At 32.8% G+C, this 20,637-nt stretch overlaps 2 protein-coding genes across 2 annotated transcripts in view; both read left to right on the forward strand.

The window, feature by feature from the left end:
* The window catches only part of tuft1b (tuftelin 1b), a 21,452-nt gene extending 8,439 nt beyond the window's left edge, over positions 1–13,013 (forward strand). The window contains exons 2-11 of the mRNA XM_073822266.1: positions 1,010–1,071; positions 2,683–2,814; positions 2,903–2,971; positions 3,411–3,500; positions 8,355–8,465; positions 8,565–8,785; positions 9,143–9,248; positions 11,425–11,508; positions 11,589–11,680; positions 11,866–13,013. Coding sequence (XP_073678367.1) covers positions 2,782–2,814; positions 2,903–2,971; positions 3,411–3,500; positions 8,355–8,465; positions 8,565–8,785; positions 9,143–9,248; positions 11,425–11,508; positions 11,589–11,680; positions 11,866–11,938 — 879 coding nt within the window. The 5' untranslated portion in view covers positions 1,010–1,071; positions 2,683–2,781 and the 3' untranslated portion in view covers positions 11,939–13,013. The remainder of the gene's footprint in view (positions 1–1,009; positions 1,072–2,682; positions 2,815–2,902; positions 2,972–3,410; positions 3,501–8,354; positions 8,466–8,564; positions 8,786–9,142; positions 9,249–11,424; positions 11,509–11,588; positions 11,681–11,865) is intronic.
* Positions 13,014–15,153: 2,140 nt separating this feature from the next.
* The window catches only part of ubap2l (ubiquitin associated protein 2-like), a 23,996-nt gene continuing 18,512 nt past the window's right edge, over positions 15,154–20,637 (forward strand). The window contains exons 1-4 of the mRNA XM_073821493.1: positions 15,154–15,282; positions 17,043–17,180; positions 19,520–19,597; positions 20,025–20,135. Of these exons, the coding sequence (XP_073677594.1) occupies positions 17,085–17,180; positions 19,520–19,597; positions 20,025–20,135 (285 nt within the window). The 5' untranslated portion in view covers positions 15,154–15,282; positions 17,043–17,084. The remainder of the gene's footprint in view (positions 15,283–17,042; positions 17,181–19,519; positions 19,598–20,024; positions 20,136–20,637) is intronic.

Below are 20,637 nucleotides of genomic sequence, written 5' to 3' on the forward strand. Positions count from 1 at the left end.
GTAAAACCACACACCTTCTTTCATAATTGACGACCATATAAGGCTTGCCATCTGTTTACTCTCCAGCGCACCTCCACCCTTTGCTGGTATCTGGCGAAGCTGGAAGTGGAGTGAATCAGCAGTCTGCCCGAGTGATCTAACTTTTATTCAGTATCTCTTTCTACTGTCTGTCTGTGGTCACATCCCAGAGGATCAAACCCCTTTCTTGTCTTGTTCTCATGCATGGACATGTTGAATGGGTTAGATGTAATCACCTTTATCTTAACTGTACTGAATGGATGTTACATGATTGTTTGCAGAAACAAGTTTATATGTAGTAAACCACATGTTGAATACATTAATAGATCTTTGCTCGCAACTGTAAATGCTTTGTCATGACTCATCAATCAGTTTTGTCATTTTCAAAGAAAGACGGTTTGATATGTATTAACCTTTTCAAAAACAATGAGTGTTTCCATACAGGTTGCCCTTGTGTTGGACAAACATATAGTCTTGACCCAGTCTAGTGTCATTTGTTGAGCCATTGTCGATGTGTAGGGCTGGTTGGGTTGCTCAGACAAAAACACGTCAGTGTTTTTTAATAACGACACAGTGTTTGGAGAAATCCACCTGTATATTAATCTAGGGTATCAAAAAGCTTTTATACGTGGAAAAAAAATGACATCACCTTTAAATCGCTGGATTAGCTACTCAATTACGTAATGTTTTTCCCCCATTCTTTTTTTTTGAGCTTTCAGTTGTCCATCTTACACTTACGTCATAGCCTTAAAGTAGGATTTTGGCTCCCATAGAAAAAAAAGGTGTATATACGTTTCGATTATGCTCGTTACATGCTGTTTGCACAGATATTATATAAGTATAATTGGGCTTATATTTTGTTTAATTTCTTCCGGTGTCTTTTAAAAAAAAGCTTGTCTTACTCCTGATCTCATTTTCTCTCATTATGTGTTCTTCACGCCCTGCGTTCTTGGATCTCATTCTTGTTTCTTTTCTTCACCTGAACACACAGAAAGATCACGGGAGTACTACATCCAGAAACTGATCGTCGAAACTGCATTTAAAAACTTACAGGTATACATTTTATTTTTCAATATACAGTGTTTCTTCAACTATAAGGGCACTTGTATATTCAGATTCGTTTTTGAAGAGTTTCTTCTTTTGTTTATATGTAGGTCCCTTTAAACCTTCCACATCCAATTTTGCTGCTTTTCAGTTGCTTTTAACTGAACTAAGGAAATTTGTCATTAAAATATATATTTGTTTAAATCAATTATATATAATCTTAAACCATTACAGTATTTAATATTTAATCTTAATCAGGGGTCAGTAAGACTTTTTAAAGCAATTTATATTTTTAATTCAGCAAGATTTTAACTTGAAATAAATGCTGTTCTTTTGAATTTTCATCAAGAATCTTGAAATTTATATATACATGTGTGTGTTTCCACATAAATATTAAGGAGCACAAACTTATATTAAGACATGTTTTTTTTAAACCAATAAATGATTCTTATTTGATTTTTTGGGATTTTCTAATTATCTAATTTGCATTTATTTGATCCAAATTATTGTAAAAAGTCAAATAAAATATGATGAAAAATATTGAAATATTTTTACTATTTAAAATAAAAATTTTTCTATTTGAATATATTTTAAAATGTAATTTATTCCTGTGATCAAAGCTAAATTTTCAGCATTATTACTTAAGTCTTCAGGGTTACATGACCTTTCAAAAATCATTCTAATATGCTGATTTGCTGTTCAAGAAACATTTTTTATTTAAAACAGTTTTTTTTTTCGGGATACTTTGATGAATAGAACAATCCAACGATCTGCATTTATCTTAAATAAAAAAGCTTTTGTAACATTATAAACTTATACTTTAAACTTATAAACATTAACATTATAAACTTATATTTGCACTCTGTGCCATGTGCCCTTAAGATTTTTATTTGTAATAAATGCTGTTCTTTAAAAAAATTATACTCTGCAGTTTTCAACATAATAATAATAATAATACATATTTTTTGAGCAGCAAATCAGAATATCAGAATGGTATCTGAAGGATCATCTGACTGGAGTCATGATGAAAAAATAAGCTTTGAAATCACAGGAATAAGTTACATTTTAAAATATATAGAAATAAATAGAAACGGTTATTTTAAATAGTAAAAATATTTCAAAATATTAATGTTTTTGCTGCACTTTGAATCAAATAAATGCAGGCTTGGTAAACAAAAGAGATTTCTTAAAAAAGTAAAATCTTACTGTTCAAAAACTTTTAACTGGTAGTGTATAAAACAGAAAAGATATTATAGTTGACCGAGCATAACAAATGATAATGTTTACGTTTACATTTATTCATTTAGAAGACACTTTTATCCAAATACAGCAAGTGATTTATCATTTATAGGTGATAAACACAAGAAGTGCTGTAATATAAAGTTTCAGACATCATTTCAGAATAGTAGATCTGGAACAGGGAGGAAATAAGGAATTTTTTTCTTCTAATGTCATTTAAATCAGTTCTACCACAGAATGCTGATATGTGAAGCGTAATGTGATTGTGATTACATTTACGTCTTTTAAAACCCCACCAGACCTCTGTGTTCAGAAACCTGGCCTTTACACAGAGCGACAGTTAAAAAACGAATCTCATGATACCTTTATTTGTTTTACCAGCTATTGTAAGTAAAGTACCAAATCCACTCCGGACGTAATAGAGAGCAAAGGATCAACTGTTTAGACGTCTGTAAAGAGAGAAAGCATAATTGTGTCAAGATGTTGACTGATGAGGTTACGCAGGTGCAAGAGGTCAGTGTTTTCACCGCCCACACCTTAACCTTGAAAAATGTGTGCGATTTGTATGCGTCTAAAATCTCCGTCTTATGTTCGTCCTCAGGTGAGATACTGTCTGAAGACTCTGAGAGAGCAAATGGCAGCCAGACAAAGTAATAACAACAACAATAAGGTACAAAACTGACATTTTTACACAATTGAACAAATCATTAAATACATTACACTGCCAAAAATGCTTTTCTTGCTTAGATTTTTTTGTCGTTTCCAGCCAAAATATCTAAAAATTCTTAAATCAAGAAGTCAAAATTAAGTGAGTTTTTCCTTAGAGCAAGCAAAATAATCTGCCAATGGGGTAAGAAAAAAAATCTTATTTCAAACAGAAAACCAGATTATTTTACTTACCCCATTGGCAGATTATTTAGCTTGTTTCAAGCAAAAACACTTCATTTTGACTTGTTCTTTCTTAAAACAAGAATTTTGAGATATTTTGGCTGGAAACAAGACAAAAAATCTAAGTAAGAAAAGCATTTTTCGCAGTAAATGCTTTACATATTTTCTCAAATTGCTTTCTAAGCTTTCTCACTTGTGAAGTAATCTATCTTCTGCCCTAGATTCCATCCAATGGCTATAAAGTTGACGTACTTGTCAGCAAAGCCAATGGCTCCAATGGATTTGTGAACGGCTCTTACTCCAAATGTCCGGTAAACCATTTGTCATTTGAAGATTACTCACTCGTGCCATTATAACCACACACCTAAGTAGCAAGAATGTATAGGTTACTCTCAAACACAAACAGAGACGCTCCCATAGAAAGAGAGCGAAAGCATTCAGTTCACTCGCTGTATCACATTTCATTTGTTTTGGAGGGAATTGAATGCTGTATTGTGAGTAAAAATAGCCCCTTTCCTGCATTAAGGCTATTTATCATTCAATCTCAAGTACAACTCGCTAAAACCTTTCAAACTAGCTTTCTGAATAACTTCTGTGTTTGAAAATGGGAGTCCTGTTCTTTTCTACAGATTCCCAAATAATGGTGATGGACACAAAAAGCAGCAGATACAGTTTAATGAAGATACAATGATGTTCACAGAGAAATAATTTGGCTAAAAACATTACCACAGTTTTGTTCATTCATGTTTTGGTGGTAATGTGTTGAGAAGTTGCATGTGCAAAAATGTGGGAGCGTACGCACATTAACCTTTTGCTCCTGCCTGTGAAAAGTCACACCTATGACATGATGCCTTTGGGAGCAGCAATTGGCAAACTTGTGGCTGCTCAGTAAACAAGCCATTATTCTTTTTTTTTCAACCACACACCTGTAACGCCTCCCATGCACACATGGTTCAGTTTTACTCATTAAATAGTAGTAATAATAATAATTATTATTATAAATAGTAATCATTTTATATTTCTATTGATGACGTTAACTATTGAAGAGATTTCAACTTATGTTTTACATGTTTTTTAAACCTCCCACGTTTAAACCACATAATTCTTTGCTTTTTAAATGCTTTTTATACATTTAAAAATACATTTTATTTTACCCTTGTCCCAAATCTTACACTATAAAAATCTTTTTTAGAAATCTATTACACAAATAAACAAACACGATAATAGTTATTTTTAAAAAATATACCAAGTTTATAAAGAAAATGCTAAAAGCATATATTAAATATACTGGATAACTATAACTATACAACTACAACACCTCTTATTTGCATAGCGTATTTTTTTACTTATCTAAATAACATTTTTTTTTCTACAAGCTAGAGTAGGATTTAAAAGAATATACTATATAAAAATTTACCATATAACAAATATAATATGGTGGACCAAACCTGCAGTAATTAAAGAAAGATGACAGATAAATGAACTTTTTACATGAACATGAACTTAATTTTATATTTTGTACATTCTCGTTTATTATATTCTTCATATATACTGTACATATATATTTAGTATGTATTCTCTTTTTATATAGGAACAAACCTGCAGAAAATAAAATTAAAGAAATAGATGGTATAGATAGATAGATAAACAAACATTATAATAATTGTTCTTTTTAAAAAATATACCAAGTATATAAAGAATATGCTAAAATAATATATTAAATATACTGAATAAATATACAGCACCTCTTATTTGCACAGCATATATTTTTGCTTATCGAAATAACAATAAAAATAACTTTTTTCTACAAGCTAGAGTACAGTTTACATTTTGCTTCATCAAATGGTTTATTCCTTTATATATTTTTCTATTATTTCATTACATTTACATCTTTCTATTGATGACATTAACTATTAAAAAGATTTTTTTTCAACCTCCTATGTTTGAACCACATACTTTTTGGCTTTTTAACATGCTTTTTATACATTTAAAAATAAATTTTATTTTACCCTTCTCCCAAATCGTACACTAAAAAAATTCATCAAGAAAATACTTTTTTTTTGGAGTCTATTACATTAATAAACAAACATTATAATAATTGTTCTTTTTTTTTTTAAATATACCAAGTATATAAGAAAAATGCTAAAATAATATATTAAATACAGGGAATAAATATACAGCACCTCTTATTTGCACAGCATATATTTTTACTTGTCAAATTAACAATAAAAATTACTTTTTCTACAAGCTAGAGTAAGAATAGAAAGAATATACTATATAAATAAAATTTACTGTATAACAAATATAATATGGTGGACCAAACCTGCAGAAATTAAAGATAGATTGTTTATTCCTTTATATATTTTCCTTTTATTACATTACATATTTCTATTGATTTAAACATTTTTTAACCTCCCACGTTTAAACTACATACTTTTTTGCTTTTTAAAATCCTTTTTATACATTTATAAATACATTTTATTTTACCCTTGTCCCAAATCTTCCATTATAAAAATCAATTTTAGAAATCTATTACACAAATAAATAAACATGATAAGAGTTATTATTTTTTAGAAATATACTAAGTATATAAAGAATATGTTTAAAAAAATATACAAAGTATATAAAAAAGCTAAAAGAATATACTAAATATACTGAATAAATATACACCTCTTATTTGCACAGTGTATATTTTTACTTATCTTAATAACAATATTTTTTTCTACAAGCTAGAGTAAGAATTGAAAGAATAGATAGATAGATAGATAGATAGATGTAATAATAGGAAAATAAATAAAATAATAAATTATTTGATAAAACAAATATACTTAATTTGTAATCAAATATAACGATGTTAATGAAATTTCCTGATTTTATTATTCTGTATTTGTTTTTACATTTATTTATTTACATTTAACTTAAATTTACATTTTATTTATTTAAATGACAATAAAAATAACTTCTACAAGCTAGAGTAAGAATGGAAAGAATATACTATATAAAAATATATATTATACATTACATTTTTATTACATTTTTATATAGTTTATTGTTTAGTATATTTAAATTCTTACCTGTTAAAAAGCCAAAAAGTATGTGGTTCAAACATAGGAGGTTGAAAAAAAATCTTTTTAATAGTTAATGTCATCAATAGAAAGATGTAAATGTAATGTAATAATAGAAAAATATATAAAGGAATAAACCATTTGATGAAACAAAATGTAAACTGTACTCTAGCTTGTAGAAAAAGGTTATTTTTATTGTTATTTCGATAAGTAAAAATAAGCTGTGCAAATAAGAGGTGCTGGTTTTATTCAGTATATTTAATATATTATTTTAGCATATTCTTTATATACTTGGTATATTTTTAAAAAAGAACAATTATTATAATGTTTGTTTATTTGTGTAATAGATTTCTAAAAAATAATATTTTTATTATTTTTCATTAGAGTTCATCATTATTTTCAATATGACTTTTATAGTGTAAGATTCAAAAAATTAAAAATAAATTATCTTTAAGTTTATAAAAGGCATTTAAAAAAGCAAAAAAATTTGTGGTTTAAACATGGGAGGTTGAAAAACGTAAATAAAAAGAAAGAAAGAAAAAGTTTAATAGTTAAAGCCATCATTGTCTACCCATCCATCTATCCATCTATCCGTCTGTCTATCTATCTATCCATCTGTCTGTCTTTCTGTCTGCCCGTCTATCTATCCGTCTATCCATCTATCTGTCTATCCGTCTATCCATCTATCCATCCTTCTATCCATCCATCTGTCTATCCGTCTTTCCATCTATCCATCTATCTATTGGTCTATCTATCCATTCATCCATCTATCTATCTATATATCTATCTGTCTGTCTGTCTGTCTGTCTGTCTGTCTGTCTATCTATCTATCCATCTGTCTATCTTTCTGTCTGTCCGTCTATCTATCTGTCTATCCATCCATCTGTCTATCCATCTAGCCATCCATCTGTCTATCCGTCTTTCCATCTATCCATCTATCTATTGGTCTATCTATCCATCCATCCATCCATCTATCTATCTATATATCTATATATCTATCTGTCTGTCTGTCTATCCGTCTATCCATCTATCCATTCATCTGTCTATCTGTCTATCCATCTATCTATTGGTCTATCTATCCATCCATCCATCTATCTATCTATATATCTATCTATCCGTCCATCCGTCCGTCTGTCTATCTATCTATCCGTCCGTCCGTCAGTCGTCCATCTGTCCGTCCGTCTGTCTATCTGTCTGTCTGTCTGTCTGTCTGTCTGTCTATCCATCTATCTATCCGTCTATCTGTCTGTCCGTCTGTCTGTCTGTCCGTCCGTCCGTCCGTCTGTCTGTCTGTCTATCTGTCCGTCTGTCTATCTATCCGTCCGTCCGTCCGTCTGTCTATCTATCTGTCCGTCCGTCTGTCTGTCTATCTGTCCGTCCGTCCGTCTGTCTATCTATCTATCTGTCCGTCCGTCTGTCTGTCTATCTGTCCGTCCATCTATCGACTATCCATCCATCTATCCATCTATCTGTCTGTCTGTCTGTCTGTCTATCCATCTATCTATCCGTCTATCTGTCTGTCTGTCTGTTTATCTGTCTCTCCGTCTGTCCGTCTGTCTATCCGTCTGTCTGTCCGTCCGTCCGTCCGTCTGTCTATCCGTCTGTCTGTCTGTCTGTCTGTCCGTCCGTCCGTCCGTCCGTCCGTCCGTCTGTTTATCTGTCTATCTGTCCGTCCATCTATCGACTATCCATCCATCTATCCATCTATCTGTCTCTCAGTCTGTCCATCTGTCCGTCTGTCTGTCTGTCTATATAAAAAGAGAAGTATTAAATATACTAAGTATATATGTACAGTATATAAAAAATATAATATATTAAATTTAGTACTACATTTACTAAATACGTATCAAACTAAGTTCATGTAAATTATGCTAGGCCTTAATCATATACTGTAGTACTATTTGATCACAATATTCATGTATTATGGTATTTAAGTAGCTACTTCAAAGAAAACCGTGGTATTAAAATTATGATGGAGTGTCTTAAAATACATGTACCATGTACAGTAGCTAGTACAGTTACGTTAACAATGGAATAGAAATATATCAAATATATAACACGCTTCTAACATGTAGTTCTAACATGCTTTCTTTTGCACAGGGCCAGGAGGATGAGGAAAACTCAATTGCCTTGAGAGAAGTCACCAAACATCTGTACAGTCGTCTGCAAGAGATGGAGAGGAGACACCAGGAGGAGAAAGACAGACTACAGGTCAGAAACGAAATGAAACATAACAGGAAAATGTATAGAATTGTAATACATCTGGCCTTTTCTAAACTGATCACCTTATTTTTTTTAAACCCTCATTAGGCGGAAAACATTGAACAACAGCGGCGGTTTCTAGAGGAGCATAACTCTCGTATAGAGAAGGCAGAAACCAAGGCGGTGGAACAGGGCAAAATGATGGAAGAGATGCAAAAGCTCATGAGTAGCTTGCAGCTGGAAAATACCACACTACGAGAAAAATTGGCTAATAGTGAGGCTGAAGTTGAGAAACTGCGAGAACAGAAGAAAACAGAGAGTGTTGACAGGTGAGGCTGACCCAGATTAAGACATAAAGCATTGTTCTCATGTTTTACTGTTTCCTTGGCTACATTAAAATATTTTCCTCTTGTAATTTAGTAAAATATATATGTTTATTGTTTCCGTAGCTACGTTCCGTAGCTTTATAATTAGTATGTTGCCCTAATTATAAAGCTATTAGCTGCATTGTGCTGCACAGAAGCTCATCTTTCAAAGACACGCCTCTCACATGGAATTTAAATTTGACTCATTCTTGTACGTTAAAAGAGGACTCACCCTCTATGTTGCTAATGCGATTGTTACTGTGTTACATGCGAGTGTCATTTGTGACTGTACACGTGTAACGCAGGTTTTCTCTACTGCAGGTCTGAACAACTCGAGAAGGAGCTGGCAACCCTGAAGAATAAAAACCATAACTTAGATGACATGCTCAAAAGTCAACAAAGGAAAGTCAGAAACATGATCGAACAGGTAATAATTACCACACAGAGGATAGTTGGAAAAACACCCTATCACAGAGACAAATAATTTAATGGTGTGCAAACCATCTAATATACTGTATGTAATGTGATATCTTTACTTATATTTGATGATGATAAATTTAGGGAGGGAGTTGATTAAAACGTGAATACTGAAAGAGTGGTGGGAGGGGAGAGGCTATGTGTTTATATATAAATCATAATTTAAACAGTATCTTTAAAATTTGTATTAATACAATTTAAATAATAAAATTGAACATTTCATTTGTAATTTAAAAACATTTTAATTTATTTAATTTAGTTTTATGTATATACATATTTTACATAGATAGACAATAAATGCATAGATAAAATAGACTAGATTTGATTTAACATTTTTAAAAACATTTTATTATGTCTAATTTTATGTATTCCTTCTTTTTAAATATTTACATTGCATTTATTTGATCCAAAGTACAGCAAAAACAGTACAATTTGGAAATATTTGTAACTATTCAAAATAACTTTCTGTTTGAATATCATTCTAATATTCTGATTTGCTGCTCAAAAAAACATGTATTATTATTATTATTTATAAATTATTTTATAAATTAAAATAACTGTTTCTATTTGAATATATTTAAAAATAATTTATTCTGAATTTTTAGCTTCATTACTCCAGTCATGTGATCCTTCAGAAATCATTCTAATATTCTAATTTGCTCCTCAAAAAAGTACTATTATTATTAATAGTAAAAATATTTAAGTATTGCTACTATGTAAAATAACTGTTTCTATTTGAATGTATTTTAAAATGGAATTTATTCTGAATTTTTAGCAATATTACTCCAAAATTCATTCTAATATTCTGATTTGCTGCTCAAAAAAACATGTATTATTATTATTATTTATAAATTATTTTATAAATTAAAATAACTGTTTCTATTTGAATATATTTAAAAATAATTTATTCTGAATTTTTAGCTTCATTACTCCAGTCATGTGATCCTTCAGAAATCATTCTAATATTCTGATTTGCTCCTCAAAAAAGTACTATTATTATTAATAGTAAAAATATTTAAGTATTGCTACTATGTAAAATAACTGTTTCTATTTGAATGTATTTTAAAATGGAGTTTATTCTGAATTTTTAGCAATATTACTCCAAAATTCATTCTAATATTCTGATTTGCTGCTCAAAAACATTTATTATTATTATTATTATTATTATTATTATGTTAAATTAATTTTTCAGTTTTCTTTTGATGAATAAAAAGTTAAAAAATAACAGCATTTATTTGAAATGGAAATCGTTTGTAACATTAGAAATGTCTGTATAACTACTCTTGATTAAGTTAAAGCATACTTGCTAAACAAAAGTATTATTTCTATAATTTCTTTCACAAAAAATTAAAAATTATACTGACTCCAAGCCTTTGAATGGTATAGTGTATAATGTTTTTATTTCCGATAAATGCTGACCTTTGGATCTTTCTATTCATAAAAGAATCCTGAAAAAATTTACTCAACTTTTTTAAACATTGATAATAAGAAAAAATATTTCTTGAGCAGTAAATCAGCATATTAAAATGATTTCTGAACGATCATGTGACACTGAAGACTGGAGTAATAATGCTGAAAACTGAGCTTTGATCACAGAATTTTTTATTTTATTTATTTATTTTTTAAATATATTCAAATAGAAAACAGCTGTTTTAAATATTTAAAATATTTCAACATTTTACTGTTTATGCTTTACTTTGAATCAAATAAATGCAGGCTTGGTGAGCAGAAGAGACTTTTGACTGGTAGTGTGTGAATGTATCACAAATCTGCTATAAAGCAGCGATAGATAGATTGATAGATTATCAAAAAACAAACAGGTTGTGTATCAAATAGCGTGTTTGCTCGGAGATGAGAGGTGAAACTTAATCTCAGTCGTAAATAAAAGATGCCGTCATTTCCCTGCTGCTCAGCCTTGGTGCACTTTAGATCTCATCTTACACATAATGGCTTCATCCAGGAACACTGAAATCACAAATGCAAGCAGAACACGATGCTTCAACAGTTGATTATTTAAATGCTATTTCAGTAATTGCTCTCGATTACATCCTTCAATACATTTAAAATCACTTTGAGTGTGATACATGCTTGCATTTATTAATTTATATATCCGAATATGTTAACAGGTGCAAAATGCACGAACCATGATGGAGCAAAGAGACCGGCTGATCAGCGACCTCAAAGAAAAGGTGGCTTTCCTTGAAGCCGAGGTCAGGATTTGTGTTTCAAAGAGCTTCTTTATTTATTTTTATAGTCACTTTGTGACTAACATATCAAATGTGTCTTACAGAATAAAGAGATCCATGACCGGATGGAGTTTCATTTGGGCAACAATGTGTCTAATCCATACAACTCAGACATGGGCTCCAAGGTTGTCTACAGGTATTTCTTTCTTATAATAAATCCTTGTAATATATTTCAACATTTGTACAACCCTTATAAAACAATGTGGTGTTTCTAACTGTCTAACAAGCCCTAAAAGCACTTAGAAGTATTGCAAAAGCATAAAAACAGCATGGACAAGGTTATTGGTTATTCAAAAATGTATTTGTCCTTTTGTATTATAGCAAACCTCTGATGCCAACAAGCCCTGGAAACAAGTCTATGCCATTCATTAAAGTGGTTGAGATCAAGTCTTAAACAACCGATGACTTGAAAAGACAAATGCTGGAAGTGATTGAGTAAGATCTGCATTGCAGAAGAAGTAACAAGCTCTCCTCTCTCAACATTTATGCAACATCCCTCTGTTTAGCACTCGAGTAGCATTTTGAGGTTTCTTTTTATATATTTGTATATAGGACTTGAATTAAACTGTCACATGTATAGATTTGCAGATCATACACTGCATTTTATCCCTTAACGCCTTAACTTTATCAATGGTAGTAGATATAAGTGGTGATAATCATAATCACAGCCAATTTTAATAATCTGATAAAGCCAAAATTGATTTATCATATGTGACCCTGGACCACAAAACCAGTCATAAGGTTAAATTTTACAAAACTGAGATGTATACATCATATGAAAGCTCAATAAATAAGCTTTCTATTGATGTCTGGTTTGTTAGGATAGGACAATATTTGGCCGAGATACATCTATTTGAATATCTGAAATCTGAGGGTGCAAAAAAACCAAAATACTGAGAAAATCACATTTTAAGTTGTCCAAATTAATTTCTTAACAATGCATATTACTAATCAAAAATTACATTTTGATATATTTACAGTAGGAATTTCACAAAAAATCTTCATGGAACATGATCTTTACTTAATTTCCTAATGATTTTTGGCATAAAAGAAAAATCAAACATTTTGACCCATGTAATGTATTTTTGTCTAATGCTGCAAATATACCCCAGCGACTTAAGACTGGTTTTGTGGTCCAGGGTCACATATATATTAAAATGCAAAATAAACAACATTTCTGTGCTACTTCTGTACATAATACTCTAATATACAGGTCTGAATTTACTGTATCTTGCAATGCTGTCTTATAGCCGTCTATAATTGTATTGTGTCCTGAAGAACTATTTTTTCAGTTACTGTATTCAGTGCTTAACTCTACCTTTCCATCCATCTCTTATTAAATGTGAAATTGTGTTCCTGTAGATGGAATTGTAGCGCTATGCACATTTCTCTGGTATTGTATTTTACCTGGTATATGTATTTATCTTAAGGGCTAATCAATAAAATAAAGTATTTAAGATTGCTCACAATATGTCAGTGTCACTGTGATTCTGGTAAACAAATGTGATCATTAATGTTTTAAATATACAAATTAAATAAAGACATATAGTACATTATAATTGTAGAAAAATATGTTGACGCCTGAATTCCCACGCTCGTGTTTATTAAACATTCATTTTCAAAACCATGGCATGTTGGAATATGTATGAAATGTTGTCACTGTATGCTGTAGTATTAAGATTTATGATATATGCTAATTGGATGTGGGCGTGTGTGCATATACTTTCGGTCATGTAGACCTATAGTGTATATAATATTCCCATCCTATCATTATCGGTCTGTGTGCCTTTCTCGGAAGAATTCAGAGCAAACCACTAGCGACATCTAGTGATATAACGCTACACTCAAACAAATTGAAGTCTTTTATATGAAATTCAACGAACAGGCTGCTAAAAGCTATTTATAAGCAAAGCTCGACAACCGCTGCCAGTCAAAAGTTTTTGAACAGTAAGATTTTTTTTAAGAAGTCTCTATTGTTCGCCAAGCCTGCATGTATTTGTTCCAAAATACAGCAAAATCAGTAATATTGTGAAATGTTTTTATTATTTAAAATAGCTGCTTTCTATTCGAATATATTTTGAAAAGTAATTTATTGCTGTGATCAAAACTAAATTTTCAGCATCCAGTCTCCAGTCTTCAGTGACACATTCCTTCAGAAATCATTTTAACATGCTGATTTGCTGTAATGCTTTTATTTAGCAAGGATGCTTTAAATGAATCAAAAGTGATAGACATAATGTTACAAAATATTTCTTTTTTAATAAATGCTGTTCTTCTAAACTTTCTATTCATCAAATAAAACTGAAAAAAAATTATCCTCAGTTGTTTTCAACAATAATAATAATAAATGTTTTTTAAAGAGCAAATCTAAATTTTAGAAGGATTTTTGAAGTTCTAAGTAATGATGCCAAAAAATTGAGCTTTAAATAAATTACATTTTAGAATATATTCAAATAGAAAGCAGTTATTTTAAATAGTAAAAATATTTCAGAATTGTACTGTTTTTGCTGTACTTTGGCTCGAGAAGAGAAGAACAGAGTTCTATATTAAATATATATTACTGTTCAAAAACTTTTGGCTGGTAGTGTAACTGGTAAAGCAAAGACTAACTACAATCAATAATGAGTGAGAAACAAATAAATATTAATAATTGTTAATTAAATATGTTGTTCAGTCCAGTTCAGTCCAGTTGTTCAGTCATATATATATATATATATGTTTAAACATTAAATGTTTAACCCAACTATCTAGGTAATTTTATTTAACTCAATTTTAGCTTAAGATTATTATTTTTAAAATTTAACTATTGCTTAAAAAATACTGTATTTCTCTCTTATCTATTGCTTATTAATAAATGTTCACATTTTTATTTTTGCTGATTTAATTATGCATCTGGTTTTTAATTTACAACCTATTTAGGGTATTTTGAAACAATAGTTGAATTAAATAAAACTACCCAAAAGGCCAGGATAAATTTTTAACCCAACTGGTGGGTCAAAACAACCCAGTTGCTGGGTTTGTCCATATTTCACCCAGCACTAGGTTATATTTAACCCATAATTTTTTTAGTGTGTTTGTGTATGTATATACATATATATAAACACACACATTATTCATGTTGATAATTCAGAGGCCATAGCAATTCTTTTAATTAGAAAAATAAAAATAAATAAATAAAAAATATTCAAGGCTTATTCCAGGATACAGTACACTTTGGGATATTTTATAAAATATGTCAACTGTGTGTGAACTATTAGATACATTAGTTAAATAGGCATAAGCCAGTATTTATGCAACCTAATATTACAAGTAGCTAGTTTTAAACATACAATATTTGTGTGTAAATGGTGACTATGTCCCAAACTAATTAATCCACTGGCATACAGCTAAATTTGCAAGTGTTACATATTCTGTTTTTGAACATTTGTATGTTTATTAATGATTTAATTGCTGTTTAGTTGGTTTCAATGTCCTATTTGGTAACTTATTCACGGAATAACTATGTCAAATGTATTTGTGACATCACATCAGTATCAATGATCAATTGGGTTTTTGCATAACAAATACCCAACTTCAACTAGAGGGTGACAGATTATACATTGCATAATTGTGTTTAAGTTGTTATATATACACTCGAGTACGTTGTCATCACGTGGTCGAGCTCTGCGCGTGAAACCGCAGTGGCTGTGATAAACCACGTGACGCGGTGATCCGGGTGTCAGTGTGGAAGAGAAACAGGTAAATTTTGAGTCTCTCGCTTATTGTCTGCGCGAGTCGGTTCGGCCTTGTTGTCGGCTTTGGCGGAATCGATTTAGGACGCGAAAGAGTTCGTGTTTTGTTTCCGTCTGATTAGGAGGTCGATATTAAAGCCTCCATCGGTCGGTGTTACCACATTTCTGACATCCAGCCGGGTCTTTGGTTAGTACCTCGTCTGTTGTTCATTTTTACCATTCGGGGCCTGTAGGCCTCGATGAAGCCTCGGTGTCGAGTAGACAGGTGAACCGACGGGAGTGCACCTCACTCCGGGGGGCGTGTGCCTTCCGCTTTTGCTAACGCAAAATATTATCGTATCGATTAATCTACCGAACTGTTTACCCACCTAGTCTTTCAGCTACGCTGAAAAACCATATAGTTGATTGGCAACCGGAAAAGTTGCATTTTTGGGCAACGGCAGCATCATGATGCTCGATAACCGGCCATGAGGTTATAAAACGCGGCCAGAGCGGAAGCCACCCGTCATCTAGCTCTGGTCTATTTTGTTTAACATATCAATAACTTATTACGATTATTAAAACGACTGTATATGTGTTCATATCGTATCGTCACATCTGTATGTTTGAGTTTATACCGAGTTGCTTTTCCAAGGCCCATCGCCTGGACTTATCAATCATAGTTAGTCCTTCACCTCATAAGATTTTTTTTTCTACTATTAAGTGAGTTTAATAGCTTACCGTTTTGCTCACTACTTATCCGGTAAGTTAATATGGGATTCCCAGGATGTAAATCTAATGTAGAGCACCACAGGTAATGTAGGTTACCTGTTGGATGCTTATTTTACGAAGTGATCGGACTTTAATGCAATGTTTTATGTTCCAATGCATGAAAATGAAAGCCATTTATTCCTAGACATGTATTACTTTTCCTTTTTGTTTATCTACTTGGTTACGTATCTGGTGTTTAATTTACTGTACGGAATAGTGTGGGTGCACAAGAAATGTGAAATGACGTGCTGCTGACACTTTCAACCATGGACTGTGTGACTGTGTTCACGTCTCCAACATGGTATCACTTGACAGCTACAACCTCGCCCTCTTCCAGTTCAAAGGCCGTTAAGGGTTTTTTTGTTAAGCTTTGTCCGTTAAAGCACGTCGTCCGTCTGTTTTCCCGCGGCTGGTCCCGCGTGTTTCTGTCACGCTGACTGATTCTGTGCGCGTTATAAAGTGCGCAGTTGCTTTCGGTCACCACATGCCCTGCATTTCCTCATGCGCAGAGCTGCTACGGTGGGCTGCTTGGCATAACCACACATGCAATATTTCACAACTTGCATCAGGTGGATTGCTTTTGTTGTTATTTTGTCGAAATATCAAGCGTTGCGGTGTTTTCTTCGTGTGTTAAAAACAAAACAAAAAAACCCGATAAAATGAAGATGTTGAGCCCCGGAAGCGAGTGCATGGTTGACCTGTTGCAGCTGGACTTGTAAACAGCACTAACTCTTGTTTTTCACGTGCCACAATTGCGCAAACTTTCGAAATTCGTGGAATTAAATTTCTGTGGGTGTTCTAGTAAACTTGGTCCGTCTTTTTGTGTGACCAGTGCGTCAGGCATGAGACGTTGTTTACTTCCAGTTTTGGCTCATCAAAATGGCTACACAAGGTGTCGCGTGTTTGTTTGCATGCATGTTCTACGTTAATTGGACTTGTCAAGACCATGTTTTTAGGATTGTTGTTTGTCTTTGGCGAGTTGTCAGTAACCCTTGTTCATCTGTTTCTCTTTTAAAGGCGTTATTCCTTTGTAAATACTGTTATTTGTATATACTGTAAATGATGACTTCAGTGGGCGGAAGCCGGACCCGGGGCAACTGGGAGCAGACGCAGGGTCAGACACAGAGCCAGTCACAGCACAAGCAGAGGCCACAGGTAAGTTCTCAAACAATAGGTTGCATTGATTATTTATAGTCATTGGATAAGTTTTGCCCCACCTCCAAAGCACTCTTTAAAGACTTAGTTCACCCATAAATGAAAATTCTGTCATTAATTACTCACCCTCATGTTGTTTCAAACCCGTAAGACCTTAGTTTATCTTTTTTTTTTTATTTTAGATGAAATCCAAGAGCAGCAAGGGCCCTTCCACGTTCAAGGCCCAGGAAGGTGCCCAAAACATTGACAAATAGTCCATGTGACATCAGTGGTTCAATTGTAATTTTATGAAACTACAAGAATACATTTTGTGCAAAAACCCCCTAAAATAATTTTATTCAACAGTTCTTCTCTTCTGCTTCAGCCGAGCGCCATTTTTGGGAGTGTTATGTCTTCTACATGTGAACAAAGTTGTTTACATGCGAGGAAAGTGCATGCATGTGGTGTTATACTCTCCAAAATGGCACTAGGGTGATGCAGAGAAGAATTGTTGAATAAAGTTGTTTTTTTGTTTTTTTTTGTGCGCAAAATGTATTCTTGTAGCTTCATAAAATTAAGATTGAACCACTGATGTCACATGGACTACTTTATCGATATGCTTACTCTCTTTCTGGGCCTTGAACGTGGTAGGACCCTTGCTGTCTATGGAGGGTCAGAAAGCTTTTGGATTTCATCAAAAATATCTCAGTTTGTGTTCTGAAAACAAACAAAGGTCTTGCAGGTTTGGAACAACATCAGGGTAAGTAACTGACAGAATATTCATTTTTGGGTGAACTAACCCTTCAACCTACCCCCCCCCCCCCCCAAAAAAAAAAAAAAACTGGCTACACATCGCCACCTAAAATTTGGTTGAAAAACTTGGGCCAGCAACTGCAAACAGCATAAGTGATAGAAAAAAAAAAAAATGAATGTAATAAGTTGAAAACTGTTGAATGAGATACCCAAACATTTACGTATGTTACATGACTTAATTATGACGTAGTTGTAACTTTTGACGGGTGCATCAAAAGTAGGTCTTAAAGGGATAGTCCACACAAAAGTGATAATTCCGTCATTAATTACTCACCCTCATGTCGTTCCAAATCCGTAAGACCTCCCTTCATCTTTGGAACACAAATTAAGATAATTTGATGAAATCCAAGAGCTCTCTGATCCTCCGTAGACGGCAAGGTTAATAAAAGAATTTTCATTTTTGAGTGAACTATTCCTTTAAGATCCTGAATTAAATGGCGTTTGGATGATAAAATGTTTTTAAAGCTAAAAATAAGACTAAATCTGTTATGTGACTTTAATTTGCAAGTGATGGCTTTGCGTGGTCAGTTATGTTCTCGAGTTGTTTGCAGTTTTGCTGGCCACTATTTACATCAGTGGCATCCATCAGTCTGAGATTTTTGCTCTGAGTCACTGCAGTCTATCGCTCATTCTTCTGAATTAAATTAAGGGCTTTAGGAATAAATCATAAATCTATGCCCAAGCAAATGCTAAGCCTGACCTATTTCTCCTCTGCTGTATTCTGGCCTGCTTGGGTTAGGTTTGGGGTGACATTTTATTTAAAAAGATCATTAATGTGCAGTTTCACAGACAAGGCTTAACCCTGGTCCCACACTGACTTGACTGAAAGCAACTTGAACTATCATACCTTAAAATATGTCAGTGCTGTTGATTTGTAATAAGATGCACATCAGTAATGTTCTTTTCTAAGGCACATTTAAAAAAAAAAAACTACTTAAATGTCCTAATTTAACTAAGGCCTAATCCTGGCTTAATCTAAGCCCTGCTGTGAAAACAGACCTAAAAGTCTTAATTTAGCCTTAAATGTCTTTGCAACAGGCAGTTGTTTTGTAATTTGTCATGTTAGACTATATACAAAATGCCAGCTCATTTGTAAAAATTTACATTTGTTCTGTCAACAAGTGCAAAAAAACAAACATAAGCTAACCAATAGCCATTCATTTAGAAGGTATGGCTATTTGAAAGTGTTGAGGAAATGAATTGTCAGGTTTTTTTATCTTGAACTTTAAGACGTGCCGGATTTATTAATTGCAATATTAGCGTGTGAAAGCAATATCAGAAAAGCACCAACGAGAGTGGATAGTCCTGCAGGTGATATACTGACAATGCGCAAGTTACAGTACACAGACATGTTTCATCTCTAAAAGTGCAAATGCATATGGGATAAGGTTAGCTGCAAAAATGATTGTCCACGCCTTTTCATCACTGTGCATGAAGACTCTGTTATAATCATACTCATAAATGCTGACATTCATTGCTGTACGTTTCATAACTGTTATGGAATCAGACTTTACCATTTTCTCTTTTTATATATATTTTTTATTTAGGCCACCGCTGAGCAGATCCGACTCGCGCAGATGATCTCGGACCATAATGATGCAGACTTTGAAGAGAAGGTCAAACAGGTGAGTGGGGATGTCAAAAGTTGGCTCACTGGAAAGTAATGACAGGATCTGATTTACCTCCATCAAATGGTCCCTTCAATAAAGTTTTGGTTTGACAGTAGGTTCAGTTTGGATGTGCCTCTACCTGCAGTTTCACTCTGGGTCACTTACACTCAGTGCACACAAAGTTTCCCTCACTGTTCTCTCTATAGCTCTGACGGGGACCATCTGTGCCAGAGTAAAGTTTGGGCTGCTACCGGATGCTCTCTATCAGTCTCACTCTGAATTAGACAGCAACATAAAGCTCAGACACCTCATTGGTCACTCAATGTTTCCATCGGTCCCCTCAGCCACTTCCGTTTTATCCTTTTGCTTTCCAAATATATGGCACAAATCATACACCAGTGTGACTTTACGTGCTTATTGTTGATCCTTTTCTCTTTTCTAGCTGGTTGACATCACAGGAAAGGATCAGGATGAGTCCATGATAGCGCTTCACGACTGCAACGGAGACGTCAACAGAGCCATCAATGTCCTGTTGGAGGGCAGCCCTGACACTGTGAGTTCAGGCTTGAGTTTAGAGGGGGAAAGGTTTGTGTTTGTAAGAGAAATTAAAAAGCCCAAATTTTTATATACTAATACAGCTGAAGTCAAAAGGTAATTATTTTACCAAAATAAGAGGCATCATACAAAATGCATGTTATTTGTTTTATTTAGTACTGACCTGAATAAGATATTTCACATAAAGATGTTTACACATAGTCCACAAAAGAAAATAATAGTTGAGTTTATAAGAATTATCCTGTTCAAAAGTTTACATACACCTTGATTCCTGCTGTTCTACAAAAAAAATCCTTCAGGTTCCGCACTTTTTTGGGGTTTTTCAGCATTTGTGTATTTGAACCATTTCTAACAATCACTGTATGATTTTGAGATTCATCTTTTCACACTTGAGGACAACTAAGGGACTCATATGCAACTATTACAGAAGGTTCAAATGAAACATGATGCATTAAGAACCAGGGTGTAAACTTTGAATGTAGATGTGTAATTTTTTTTTC

Source organism: Garra rufa, chromosome 17 (genome assembly GCF_049309525.1).
Source record: "Garra rufa chromosome 17, GarRuf1.0, whole genome shotgun sequence".
Classification (NCBI taxonomy): domain Eukaryota; kingdom Metazoa; phylum Chordata; class Actinopteri; order Cypriniformes; family Cyprinidae; genus Garra; species Garra rufa.